General features: G+C 37.0%; 1 protein-coding gene across 1 annotated transcript in view; it reads left to right on the top strand.

Moving 5' to 3' along the window:
• Positions 1-15557, top strand: part of ABCA2 (ATP binding cassette subfamily A member 2) — a 312411-nt gene that overhangs the window by 177565 nt on the left and 119289 nt on the right. Inside the window, 5 exon segments of the mRNA XM_053695443.1 lie at positions 3254-3361; positions 3444-3626; positions 8672-8890; positions 10242-10579; positions 10680-10839. Coding sequence (XP_053551418.1) covers positions 3254-3361; positions 3444-3626; positions 8672-8890; positions 10242-10579; positions 10680-10839 — 1008 coding nt within the window.

Genomic DNA, 15557 nt, shown 5'->3' with positions numbered 1-15557 from the left:
AAGATTGTCAACTGACACACACGCTGATTGGATGTTCACTAGAATTGTCATAAAAAAAAAAAAAGAGTTCATCCAAGTGGGCCGGCATAACATTGCAGTAGAAGCATTACTATATGCACTAATTTAACCCTTTCACAGATGGATTAAAAAACAAAAAAGGTAAACATATAATACAAAAGATTAAATATGTGTAATTTGATTAGTTAAGGTTTACCATCACTTTAAAGGCTCACAACAGACAATAGGAATCTGGCTCCGTAATTGCAACGCGTTTTGTGTTGAATAGAAGGATACATTAGCCTTTATAACTCCAAGTACATGAACAAGGTGCTTATCCACACCTGAGCATATTTAGCATTCAGCTGCTAAATTTGCTCTCAGATTGGCAACTGGGGGAATATTATAGGTGCCAAAATGTATTGCAAAGTGCAATGGAGCTGCACTACCCCAGTATACTATTAACCTTTATGACCATTTATTTGTAGAATCTTTTTAACTATCAAAGTGAAAAGAAAAATATATTTTATAATTTGGAGGATTACCCAGTGCAACCAATAAAAGGCTGTGACTCTATGGATAATCTACCCAATAGAATTAAATTAGAGCCCCTGTGTGTCTGCTTAAAGGAATACGAAACCCAAATTTTTTCTTTAATGATTCAGAAAGAGCATGTAATTTTAAGCAACTTTCTAATTTATTCCTATTATCAATTTTCCTTCGTTTTCTTGCTATCTTTATTTAAAAGGCAGGAATATAAAGCTTAAAGGGACACAAAACCTAATTTTTTTTCTTTCATGAGTCAGGTAGAGAATATAATTTTAAATAACAATCCAATTTACTTCTATTATCTAATTTGCTTCATTCTTTAGTTATCCCTTGTTGAAGAAATAGCAATGCACATGGGTGAGCCAATCACATGAGGCATCTATGTACAGCCACCAATCAGCAGCTTCTGAGCATATCTAGATATGCTTTTCAGCAAAGGATATCAAGAGAATGAAGCAGATTAGATAATAGAAGTAAATTAGAAAGTTGTTTAAAATTGCATGTTCTTTCTATATCATGAAAGAAAAAATGTGGGTTTCATGTCCCTTTAAGAGCTGGCCCATTTTTTTGTTGAGAACCTGGGTTATGCTTGCTTATTGGTTTGCTAAAGGTAGCCACCAATAAGCAAGTACTATCCATTGTACTGAACTTAAAAAGTCTTCTAAGCTTTACATTCCTTTTTAAAGGACAAAGAAAAATTGATAATAGGAGTAACAGAAAGTTGCTTAACATTGCGTGCTCTTTTTGAATCATGAAAGAAAAAAATTGTTTTTATTTGGGTTGCTTTTTCTACTATACATTTTTTGCACAAGGAACACGAATGTTACATGTGAACTTAGAAACAGTGCATTTTAAATATGATTAGAGATATTTTTACAATATAGATGCATTTGCAGAAAGATTTATTTTATAAAGTTAGTGGAATGGATTAACTTTTATCATAAATTAATTCTGTTCCTGATATGGCCATAGAAAAGCACATTTGTCTCCTGCACAAGTACTGAATGCTGCTGAAGTTACATAACTTGTCTTCCATTTTGTTTATATATAGAATTTTTTATAGATACAAATCAGTGTAAAATGTCATTATTTTTTTTACCTGTTTGGAGAGCATTAATATTTCACACACTCCTACCCCGACACAAATAAACAAGTGTTATGAATGAAGTCTATTTACTGTAAGTTAATCACATAAATTGAAGACTTACTGGATGGTAATCGCACGGTTGTGAGATGGCAAACAGCCACTCTCATCAGAACAAGCCCGGCTAATTTGGTAGCAATATCTGGACCTCTTAAACTGTTTATTTTTGGTGTGCGATCTCAGGATTCCCATTTTTTTTTTCTATTCCAAATATTTATCATTTAAAAGTCAAATTTACTAGACCAGATTTAAATGTGTAAAATGTGTTAAATTCCTAATGTGCATAGAGGGATATCACCGCACCTTATTGACAAGGCCCATAGATGGCCAAAATGATTGTCTGTGGTTACCATGTTCTTCATTATTATCTGGTATTTCGGGTCTGGACCATCCTTTTTAGATGGGATCAGACTGATATACTTCAGGAAAGTTTTCATCTGTGAAAAGAACAAATGGACTAAAAGAGGCTGTATCAGGGAACCAGGATCCAGGCAGAGACATAAAATGCTAAATTAATCACACCTTTATTAAAAGGAAAAAAATAAATATAACGAGTCACAAAAGCCAAATGACAAGCCAGGAGTGAAAGCCAGAGCAGATAGCAAGACGAGCCGGGTCAGGAACCAAAGCAAGTAGTCAGATGAGCCGGGGTCAGGAATATGAAGATCAGCAAAGTCAGGAACTAGCCATGTATCGGGAACCAAAAGGGAAGTCAAACAAGCCAGGTTATACACAGTCAGGAACATAGGAACTCACAGAGAAGTCAGAGACAACGCAAGGGCAATGGCAAACAGGACTGAGGCAGTTAAATAGGGAGTGATGACATCATCATTCTGGGACTGCAACCTGTCTCTCTCTGATGATGTTCACCAGTTTGGCCATAAGAGGGAGCCTGGGAATAGTGAGCAGCATTACATACTCTGCTACAGGCAAGGAGAAAAGACAAGTGAGTTTAAAATGGCAGCCAATATAAAAAGCAGCAAATAACTATAGAAGTCAGGTTGAAACCGTGACAGGCTGCTCCCACTTGGTGAACCGCCAAAAGACAAGTAACTGAGCTGTTGTTCATTCCTGGTTGAGCTCTATTCTTTATTTGTACACAGATTTAAAGGTCGATCGCATATGAAAAACATCCATAAAGACTCTTTCTCTGTCTTATATCAAAAGCAGAAGAAGCAAGACTACATTACAGAATATGTAGCAATTTAATAAGAATTATTTTTACCTTCTAGTCGTGTAGCACTAACCTAGTAATCATCCAAAACATATCCCACAATAAATAAATGGCCCTGCTATGTTATCCTATAGAACAAGGGTCAGCAACATTGGATGTTTTGGAACTACATTTCCCATGATGCTCAGACAGCCTAAAGAGTGTCTCAGCATTATGGGAAATGTAGTTCCAAAACATCTGGGGTGCCAAGGTTGCTGATCCCTGCTATAGAAAATGTATTTGAATTCTTAGTGAATATAATCTGAGACAATATATTTATGGTTACCTATGTGGTACATTTTAAATAGAGAGATCCTTTCTATGTGTCACTCATTCTTCTCCTGGTTCAGGTCTACCGGCTACTGTTTAGCTCCCCATACCTGTCACGTGAAGGAGCGCCAGGCAGAGGACCGTGGGACACCACCACCACGACTGCTGGACAGATCTTTAATCTACATGTAAGAGTCTCTGTACTTCCTGTCATCTGTCTCTGCACATTTAATCTATCAAGAAATGTGACTTGTCTTCTTTTGGTATCAGGGCAACCCTCTTGGGAAGTGGAAAGCTCTTCAGGATGGTTTGATCCATGAAGCCCTTAAAGATCCCCGGAGATCTGGGCACAAGGTAGATTTGCTTCGACTTTTGACTGTGGCTCTTGGTTTGGCTCTTCCCATCAAGTCGGCTGAAGGCTACGATCCTCAGGTGGTGGTGAGGGAACTGGAGGTAATTTATCTGGATAATACTCAACATTTCATTTCAACTAAACCTAAAAGTGTTTTAAACAGTTTCCACTATGTTTCAAAACTCAAAAGATGTTTATACTGACTTAGAATATAAATTCAAAATTTAGAAGTATTTTTGTATTTATTATAGGTATAATGATAAGATAGACCAAAATGAATGGAGAACCCCCCCCCCCCCCCAATTATCTTATGTGTTCAAAAGAGAGAGAGAAAGAGAGAGAGAGATTTATTTAGTTAAATATAGAATTGATATAATTGAATGTATCAACATGGAAGCATCTAACAGAGATCAAGATGAGAAAATGGGATAAGTGGACCCTGGAAAGGTATATTCGGTTACAAATAGTTCTTAGAGGTCTTAGAATTAGAAAATTTCCCATGTTCTTGACAGATGACAGAGTATTTATGGAAAAATACATTGACTGAATGTTCATTCAAACTAATGCAGCTGATTATTGAATATAAATATACACAACTATCTAAAGTCAGAGAGGAAATGGAAAAACTCCAAATTGAACTAGATGTATATACCGTTGAAAGCAAATACAGAGAATATGATCTAATATTAAAAGAAACAATAGCTTCTCTCAAAAAAGAACTGAAATGAGCTTCTCTCAAAAAAAGAACTGAAATGAACTAGAAATCGTTCTCGAGACAGGTTCAATAAGAGAAGGAACACAAGGGGAGAAGACAAAAGTGACACTGACAAGCAGGAAACACATACTAGGGACACAGATTCAGGGGACAACACTAATTCTGAAAACGATATGACAGATAATGAAACAGTTAATACTCTAAATAAAGATCTAGTGCCTAGGTCAATATTAAAACCACCTAAAGATCAGACCTCAAAGGGAGTACAATTTCAGATTAGTACAACCAGTTCTCAACAGAATATAGGTGGAAGCAAATATACTGTCAATTCACAAGGGAAAAATGAGAATGTTCCAAGTAATCAGATTAAAGATCAAACTGAGTCAGAAGGTTACCCCAGTGAATCCCTCAGAAGAAAGAGGAAGATCAGGGGGGCCAAGAGGCACTACAAGGGGAAGAATTAATAAATCATGGTACCCTCTCAGGCAAGGGTCGAGACACAACAAATAATAGACAAAACAGTCATAAACAATCTCATTAATTTGACAGATTATTCTGTAAATTATCATGAAGTAAGAGTATTGAGCTATGGGTATGGGCTTTGTCCCAACTAGTAGGTTCAATTTATTTCAAACTCTTATTGAAGTCAATAGATTGATTCGTAATTTCACATTGAAAAAACATTTTGAAAACAGTAAAGATATTAGCAGTGAACAACTCGTTGATTCCCCCTGTACAATTGAGGAAAGGGTTGATGGTCCTCCTATGGATTTTTCATAATTACAAGATGTACAAAATCTTTTGAGTCTAGAAAAAGAAAGTGATTTAAGTGATCAAGGTACTAATGTACATGGGGGGTTTAAAACCAAATCAATGTTTTATCCTGTTAAGACTAGAGGAGATATTCTCCTCAATTTTCAGAAGAGGATTGAAGTTTATTTGGTTAAGTTGTCAAAAACAAACAAACTGAGATTCCTCTGAATCTCAACAAACAGGAGAGAAACACTTAAGAAGAATGATCAGTTAGTGATAAAGACTGCAGACAAAGGAGGAAGTACAGTGGCGTGGGATAAGTCATCCTATAAAAATGAAATACTACGCCAATTAAATAACCATGATGATTATAGATCTCTCTCAGGAGACTCCACTTCAGTATTCATGAGTGAACTTAGTAGATGATGGTTTGGAGTTGGGCCATATAGATCAGAATACTCATGATTATTTACTTATAAACGAACCAGTGATACCTATATTCCAGATACTTCGGAAAGTCCATAAATCCCTCACGGACATCAAAAGACGGTCCTTTGTTTCAGGTATTTTTTCCCTATGTGAACCATTATCCAAGTGGTTGGATAGTCTACTTCAAACCCTGGTCTCCAATCTGTTTAGTTATCTCCGTGTTAGGTATGTAAGGTTTTAAACAGGAGGATGGAATCTTTGTTTAGTGAGCCACACAGTTTTCACAAGTTATCGGGATCAGACTGAAATGCAACCCCTGTTTTGATCATCAACTGTGGGTCAACTTTAGGAGTTGAAATGAAAGGCTTCAAATTAATGAAACTTGCTTGGAGTTCAGAGGGAATTTACAGAGCAGTGTCGGTTAAGCCCCCTTCTGAGAGGTTTTGCATCAGAGATCACAGGCCACAGTTTATGCGGTCAATGCAGACTTACTATGGCTATAAGAGAGACTGTTGATCCTTTTTAGAGAGGGGCAGCCACAGGAACTGTAATAAGAGAAGCTCCAGCTTCTGTTAAAAAATGGGCTTAGAGGCTTGGTGCAGCAGCTTGCACAACAGGAAGTTACAGCTGCAAACAAAATACTAAGCAAAGTAGGTATGGGGATGGACTAACTTATAGTCAAAATTTAAAGAGACAGTACAGAATTGGTTAACCATGATACTAAACATCTTCTGCAATTTTTTGACAGTTTTATATGGGAACAACACTATAGTTGGGCAACTGTCGACGTACTATCTTTATATTCCTTGATTCCTCATCAGATGGGCATTGGTGCCCTTAAGTTTTTTCTACAGAGAGACACAGATTATACCACTGAGTTCATTAATTTCACATTGAGAGTTGCGCAGTTCCTCCTAACACACCATTATTTCCGATTTGATGGTCATTACTATCTCCAAATTAGGGGAACCGCCATGGGGGCAAAATTTGCCCCCTCATATGCAAATCTAACGATGGGATGGTGGGAGATTACCCATATATTTGGAGATTTCAACACATTTGCTAACAAAATCAAATCATATCATAGATTTATCGATTACCTACTTTTGGTATTGACTGGTAGTGAAAGTGAAATGGAGGAATTTGTGCAATATCTAAATGTGAATCTTTGGGATTTTAAATTTACGTTTGAAACCAACAAGGAAAGTATACCATATTTAGACCTGGTCCTAAAATCAGATTACATAACCAAACGGGTAGAAACAACTATCTATAGAAAACCAATTTTTGGTAATACCATCTTACATGGGAAGAGTAATCATCCCCGAAGTGTACCACACTCAATAGCGAAAGGACAATATATAAGGACAAAAAGGAATTGTACTAATCCAAAAGACTGTGGAAAAAGAAAGCTTAGAGTTAATTAGAAGACGGTAGGGGATGGAGGTGAGCGCCAAAGTAGGCTGAGGAAGGGGAAAGGGGACAACTTGCCCACAATGTGGGTCCTCCTATTGGTAGTTAAGGAGCGAGTGTGCAAAAAAATATATAATGCTAAAATAGTTATAAAGGTTAAAAATGTATATCAATATTTATTCCACACAATTGGGTAAAAAATGTCGGTGCTCTTCTAAAAAATACAGTCAAAAAATAATACACATTCATAAACAATCATGGATCCATGTTACAATAACGATATGTTGAAAATGACATAAAATCAGAATAAAAATAAAGATAAAAATAAAAATAGAAATGACCTGGTGCACCTAAAAGCGTATGACAATAAATGACCTGATAGGCCAAGTATCTTAGTATGGGTGGTACTCTTGGTACAGTCCGGATATTGATGAGTGTTCTTATAATTGTATTTATCCAAACAGATAGCAGTGTGACAAAAAGAAAGTGTCTGTATCTATATCCAATTCTGAAAAAATTCCAAAATAGTGTGTGTCCTGTGCTTGAAAAAAATAAAAATAGAAATAAAAACTTGAAAATGTGAAAAACAATGTGATCACTGGAAAAAGGTGGAAAAAAATATAAGTAACTTCACAAAATTGTGGAAATCCTCAAACAGGTGAAGCAAAAAAGTTAATCTTTCAAAAGTTAATCAATAAGTGTCCAAAATGATATAGTGAATTCTGTGCAATGAAGTTGTCGCCCAGTTTGATGCAATAAAACAAATAAAACTGTGCAAAAACCTGCAAAGAAAACAAACAATACTATAATATATACAAACTGTTCAGTGGATGTATCAGTATTATGCTTACTCAAATCAGTCGACGCGTTTCGGCCATGTACTCCTGGCCTTTATCAAGAAGTCTTGATAAAGGCCAGGAGTAAATTCTTTATGGTTGGAAAAAGTGTAGTAATATTTTCTAGCAGCAAATTCAATACACAGATTTTTGTACAACTTGAGTATGTATACATGGACATATTTATTACCATTCATGTAGATCAGTAACTCACAGAGCCTCACTTATTTAATGGAATTTGCTCATAATCCAACTAATTTGTCATAGATACATATGTATCTTTTATTCTTTATTCTCAAAACCATTGACCAAATATGAAATAGTAACTTTATTATATTTTTGAGGCATTTATTGGAATGCTGAATAAACTGTAGTGTATATGCCGGATATTAATGTATATAGATATTTTTTCTGCACAATATTTTAATTGATTCATATCATAAAAATGGATAACATACGGCTAGATGAAGGGATAAACTTAGTTTAGTCACATGATTAGTGCTATCCAATTGTAAATCGTCAACGGTAAACATTTTAACGGTTTTAATCTCATTGTATGTCTATGATTAAGGCCTAATGGCCGAAACATGTCAGACAGATTGTCCTGTTTAGCTGTTTTAAGCTTTTTTAAAGATGTTATGCAATAAAGGAACTTTGTTTTAACAATAGACTGTGCTGGCTGAAGTATTTACCTTTTCCGTGATAGATAGATAGATAGATAGATAGATATAGATAGATAGCTATATATATATATGTATATGTATGTATGCGTGTGTATGTATAAATGTGTGTGTGTGTGTGTGTATGTATATATATATATATATATATATATATGTGTGTATGCGTGTGTATGTATAAATATGTGTGTGTGTGTATGTATATATATATATATATATATGTCTTTCTCTTTCTTTCTCTCTCTCTCCTCTCTCTCAGAAAAATATTTACAGATATGTTCCGCATTGGAATTCTAGGATTAATCTATTATGCTGTTTGTTAGGAAATCCTCTTCACACCCTCCTCTCTGGAAGCTCTGACCTGTGATGGGAATTTTGATGAGGTTGCACACATACTCAATGTCTCAGAGAAGAGTCGCCCCCTGTTGACCTCATATCAAAACATAGTGTGTAATGGGAGCAAACAGTTAAAATTGGAGCGATTTAAGGAACTGTCAGGAGAACTAAAAGAACAGGTGGATGTCCACAAAACTGTCAGCAGAGTAAGTCAATTCTGCTGTCACTCATCAGCCCCCTACTTCAGGAGTTTTAATGTTTTCCCAATGATACATTTTAGATTACGAGTCTTGTGTTATGAGTAAAAAGCAGCGTTAAGCCTCATAACGCTGCTTTTTTACTACCGCTGCTATTACGAGTCTTGCAGATTTAGGGGCACCGCACACTTTTTTGGCCTTACCGCAAATCAACTTACGCAAATTGCGTATATAGTCTTTTTTTCTATGGGACTTCCATAGCGCCGGTATTACGAGCTTGTCCTGGGAGGCCAAAAAGTGAGCGGTACACCCTATCCCGTCAGGATTCGTAATGCATTTTAAAGTCAGTAGTTATGAGTTTTACACTACAACGCTGTAGCATAAAACTCATAACTAAAGTGCTAAAAAGTACACTAAACACCCATAAACTACCTATTAACCCTTAAACCAGATCCCTCCCGCATCTCAAACACTAAAATAAAATTATTAAGCCCTAATCTGCCGCTCCGGACATCGCCACCACTAAAATAAACATATTAACCCCTAAACCGCCATACTCCCGCCTCGCAAACACTATTTAACTATTATTAACCCCTAATCTGCCGCCCCTAACATCGCCGCCACCTACCTAAATTTTTTAACCCCTAATCTGCCGCCCCCACTATACTAAATTTATTAACCCCTAAATTTAAGTCTAACCCTAACACCCCCTACTAAAACCTACTATTAATAATTCCTATTTAAAACTAAATACTTACCTGTAAAATAAACCCTAAGCTAGCTACAATATAACTAATAGTTACATTGTATCTAGCTTAGGTTTTATTTTTATTTTTACAGGCACGCTTGTATTTATTTTAACTAGGTAGATTAGTTATTAAATAGTTATTAACTATTTACTAACTACCTAGCTAAAAGAAATACAAATTTACCTGTAAAATAAAACCTAACCTAAGTTACAATAACACCTAACCTAACCCTACAATTAAATAAATTCCCTAAATTAAATACAATTAAATAAATTTAATACAATTACCTAAATTACAATAACAAACACTAAATTACAGAAAATAAAAAACAAATGACAAGATATTTAAACCAATTACACCTAATCTAATAGCCCTATCAAAATAAAAAATCCCCCCAAAATAAAAAAAACCCTAGCCTAGATTCCAATGTTCTTCACATAGAAGTATATTTTCTATTTATTAATAAATACATATTTTTATATATATATATATATATATATATATATATATATATATATATATATATATATAGTTTTTTTACAGAATTATACAGCTTACATACCAAAATGTTTCATGCATGTTTTATAATATGTTTCCTGAAATCGTTTCAGCTCAAACTGGATGAGTTGAATACCACAGCAACCCAACTTCATCTTCGCTCTCTACTGGAGGACGTGTTGGAAGTGGAGAAGATCCTGAAGGATGTGGATATCCTTTCTGCTCTGGCTAAGTTGTTGCCTAAGGGAGCCTGCACCAGCAAAACGCCTCCATCATCCAACAATGCCACAAGCTGGAACATCAACTCTACCCTCAGTTCCAACTCCTCTACTGAAGGAGAGGAACTCGGAAGTCAGGAGGAAGAGGGGGGTGAAGAAAACCCTCACAGTCAATTTTCAGCTTTTGTACAGCTTTGGGCAGGACTACAACCCATCCTCTGTGGTATTAACCGGTGAGAAGAAACTTCATAGTATCTCCTGGTCTACAAAATGAGTTCCATTCTGGGCCCAAGTCTCCTTCTCCCAGCTAATTCTTCCATATCTATTCCACAGGACCATTGAACCTGAGGCCTTCAAGCAGGGCAACATGAGCTCTTTAGGATTCACAAGCAAAGAACAGAGAAACCTGGGTTTACTTGTACATCTTATGACCAGCAACCCTAAAATCCTCTACTCTCCTGTGGGAACTGAAGTGGACAAGGTTATTAGAAAGGTCAGTGCTCCAAATACAATTAAAGGGATATTCCGGTCAAAATTTAAATGCACATAGATGAATTACATTTTTGAATAGAAACATATTTACAATACACATGTATTGTCAAAAATGCTTCTAGTAAACACTATGACTATTTTAGTGTTAACATTTTTCTCAGTGCACCAACATTTTAAATATTGCAGCTGCTCAGCACGCCAGTGGGTTTTGTATCATGTCAGCGATTAACAAATTGAGTCATTACCAGGTGATACAAGCACTTTAGGCTCTCTGAGAAAGTGCTGTGTTTAAAATGCTGGTGCACGGTGCATATTTAAATACACTTTTGAAAAAGATGTAGCTTTATTGGAAGCATTATTGCTAATGCATGTATATTACAAAAATGCTTCTATTCAAACCTGAATTGCATCCATGTGGTTTCCAACTTTGGCTGGAATGTCCCTTTAAGTACATACTATTTGGTACTGCCAAAGATATTTTAAGGGACGTTGCAGTCTTGATTCAGGTAAAGTGTAAAACTAAAAAAATGAAAGAAAAACTTCCAGTTGAAATTTATCTTAGGGTCAGGAGTGTGCTTTTGTCTTAAGTACTATATGGCAGAGATATTTTTTTATTATTATTCTTTTTTATAAAGCGCCAACAGATTCCGCAGCGCTGCCCATGGGTACAAGGATAAAAGTACAACGGAGAAACGATACAATAAGAGACAACATTTTACAGACAAATACAGGGGGAATTGAGGGCCCTATTCCTGTGGGAACTTACAATCTAGATGGGTGGATGGGAAACAGGAGGTGGGGACTGCAAAGGTGAGAATGATATTAGTGAGGAGATAGATGAGGGCAACTGTTAGGTAAGTGAAGTTAATTTGTTAATGAGTCAGGTGATAAGCTTCCCTGAACAAAAAGGTCTTTAGGGAACGTTTAAAGGAGGAGAGGTTAGGGGAAAGTCTGACAACTCGAGGAAGTGTGTTCCAGAGGGAAGTCCACCTGTAGTCTAGCATGAGAGGAGGTGATGGTAGAGGACGCAAGAAGCAGGTCATTGTTGGATCTTAGGGAGCGGGCTGGAGTATATTTGTTGATGAGTGAGGACTAGGTAGGGTGGGGCAGCATTGGTGAGGGCTTTGTAGATCAGGGTGAGAATTTTGAATTTAATTCTGCTGTGAATGGGGAGCCAATGAATGGACTCACAGAGAGGTGCAGCAGAAAAAGAGCGTTGAGAGAGGTGGATTAGCCTTGCAGATGCATTTAGGATGAAGGGGAGAGAGGGAGGCCAGATAGTAAGTTATTACAGTAGTCAAGTTAGGAAATTACCAGGGAGTGGATTAGCTGTTAAGTATTTTCAGCACTCAGAAACGGACGAATTTTGGAGATATTGGCAGGATGAAGAGTGCAATTGGATGTGGGGTATGAAGGACAGATTTGAGTCAAGTGTGACTCCGATGCAGCGGACTTGGGGTGATGGGGAGATAGTGGTGCCGCCAACAGTGATGGAAAAATTAGAAACTGGAGTAGAGTTAGAGGGGGGAATTAGAAGAAGCTCAGTCTTGGACATGTTTATTTTTAGGTGGTGAGAGGCCATCCAGGAGGAAATGCCAGATACGCAGTCGCTGATGTGAGAATTGACAGAAGGAGAGAGTGCAGGGGTGGAAAGGTAGATCTGGGTGTCATCAGCATAGAGATGATAGCTGAAGCCATAGCTGTTGATGAGTTTACCCAGTGAAGAAGTGTAAATAGAGAAGAGTAGAGGACCCAGAACAGAGCCTTAAGGTACTTCAACAGACAGGCTATAGAGAGGAGGAGTCACCAGCAAAAGAGATGGAGAAGGATCTGAGAGATAAGAGTGAATCCAGGAGAGGGCAGTGTCACAGAGTCCAAGAGAGCTGAGTGTCCATAGAAGAAGGGGATGGTTCATAGTGTCAGAGGCCGCAGAGAGGTCAAGTAAGATGAGTATAGAGTAGTATAGATATATGTAGCAATATAGGGCTAGAATACACGTAAAGTGTAATCGATATTGCGAGGTGCGTTATATTGTGCTCGATCTGGCACTAAGAATAACGCTTAGTTAGGTATTGAATGTGGATAGTTACGTATTTTTAACGCTTACCTGTATGCACTGGTAAATAGATTGTGTGTAGCTTGTTTAATACTAAAAACTATATACTTGCTTGGATTTTTTTTAAAACATTTGGTGGTATTTGCTATATTGGGAGACGTCCCAGATATAAAGACTGTTTACCTTCCTTTTAATACACTACTAGATTCAAATGTACGTATACAGGTCTATATTCAATCAAGTCAAGTATAGACAGTTTCATAGCAGTTAAATAGAAAGGTAACTTGCTTAAAGGTCTAGTCAAAATTTAAATGTACATGATTCAGATAGAGCATACAATTGTAAACAACTTTCCTTATTAATTTTATCATCAAATTTGCTTTGTTCTCTTGGTATTTTTTGTTGAAAGCTAAACCTAAGTAGGATCATATGCTGATATCTAAGCCCTTGAAGGCTGCCTCTTATTGACAGTTTTTTACAGCTAGACATTGCTAGTTTATTTGTGCCATATGGATAACATTGTGCTTACTCCCATGGAGTTACTTAAGAGAGGGCACTGATTGGCTAAAATGCAAGATTGTAAAAAGCACTGAGAAAAGGGGTAGCCTGCAGAGGCTTAGATACAAGGTAATCACAGAGGTAAAAAGTGTATTATTATAACTGTGTTGGTTGTGCAAAACTGGGGAATGGGTAGTAAAGGGATTATCTATCGGCTAGATTTAGAGTTCTGCGGCCAAAGGGGTGCGTTAGCTACGCTGGCTTTTTTTCTCCCGCACCTTTTAAATACTGCTGGTATTTAAAGTTCACAGAAGGGATGCGTTAGGCTCCAAAAAAGGGAGCGTAGAGCATATTTAACGCCACTGAAACTCTCGATACCAGCGGTGCTTACGGACGCGGCCAGCTTCAAAAACGTGCTCATGCACGATTCCCCCATAGGAAACAATGGGGCTGTTTGAGCTGAAAAAAAACCCAACACCTGCAAAAAAGCAGTGTTCAGCTCCTAACGCAGCTACATTGTTTCCTATGGGGAAACTCTTCCTAAGTCTGCACTAACACTCTAACATGTACCCCGAGTCTAAACACCCCTAACCTTACACTTATTAACCCCTAATCTGCCGTCCCCGCTATCGCTGACCCCTGCATATTATTATTATTAACCCCTAATTTGCCGCTCCGTACACCGCTGCAACCTACGTTATCCCTATGTACCTCTAATCTGCTGCCCCTAACACCGCTGACACCTACATTATATTTATTAACCCCTAATCTGCCCCCCACATCGTCGCCGCCAGCTACCTACAATAATTAACCCCTAATCTGCTGACCGGATCTCGCCGCTACTCTAATAAATGGATTAACCCCTAAAGCTAAGTCTAACCCTAACACTAACACCCCCCTAAATTAAATATAATTTAAATCTAACGAAATAAATTAACTCTTATTAAATAAATTATTGCTATTTAAAACTAAATACTTACCTGTAAAATAAACCCTAATATAGCTACAATATAAATTATAATTATATTATAGCTATTTTAGCATTAATATTTATTTTACAGGCAACTTTGTATTTATTTTAACCAGGTACAATAGCTATTAAATAGTTATTAACTATTTAATAGCTAAAATAGTTAAAATAATTACAAAATTACCTGTAAAATAAATCCTAACCTAAGTTACAATTAAACCTTACACTACACTATCAATAAATTAATTAAATACAATACCTACAAATAACTACAATTAAATAAACTAACTAAAGTACAAAAAATAAAAAAGAACTAAGTTACAAAAAATAAAAAAATATTTACAAACATTAGAAAAATATTACAACAATTTTAAACTAATTACACCTACTCTAAGCCCCCTAATAAAATAACAAAGACCCCCAAAATAAAAAAATTCCCTACCCTATTCTAAATTAAAAAAGTTCAAAGCTCTTTTACCTTACCAGCCCTGAAAAGGGCCATTTGCGGGGCATAACCCAAATAATTCAGCTCTTTTGCCTGTAAAAAAAAAAAAAAATACCCCCCCCAACATTACAACCCACAGCCCATATACCCCTAATCTAACCCAAACCCCCCTTAAATAAACCTAACACTAAGCCCCTGAAGATCTTCCTACCTTATCTTCACCTCGCCGGGTTCACCGATCCGTCCACCGAAGTCTTGATCCAAGCCTCCGAAGTCTTGATCCAAGCCCAAGCGGGGGCTGGCGATCCATAATCCGGCTGAAGTCATCTATCAAGCGGCGGCTGAAGTGGTCCAGAAGAGGCTCCAAAGTCTTCATCCTATCCGGGAAGAAGAGATCCGGACCGGCAACCATCTTGATCCAAGCGGCATCTTCTATCTTCATCCGATGACGAATGGCTCCATCTTGAAGACCTCCAGCGCGGATCCATCTTCTTCTTCCGACGTTGAACTGAAGAATGAAGGTTCCTTTAAGGGACGTCATCCAAGATGGCGTCCCTCGAATTCCGATTGGCTGATAGGATTCTATCAGCCAATCGGAATTAAGGTAGGAAAATTCTGATTGGCTGATGGAATCAGCCAATCAGATTCAAGTTCAATCCGACTGGCTGATTGGATCAGCTAATCAGATTGAGCTCGCATTCTATTGGCTGATCGGAACAGCCAATAGAATGCGAGCTCAATCTGATTGGC

The sequence above is a fragment of the Bombina bombina genome, chromosome 12 (genome assembly GCF_027579735.1).
Source record: "Bombina bombina isolate aBomBom1 chromosome 12, aBomBom1.pri, whole genome shotgun sequence".
In the NCBI taxonomy this organism is placed as follows: Eukaryota; Metazoa; Chordata; class Amphibia; order Anura; family Bombinatoridae; genus Bombina; species Bombina bombina.
This window is presented reverse-complemented; position numbering and strand designations above follow the sequence as displayed.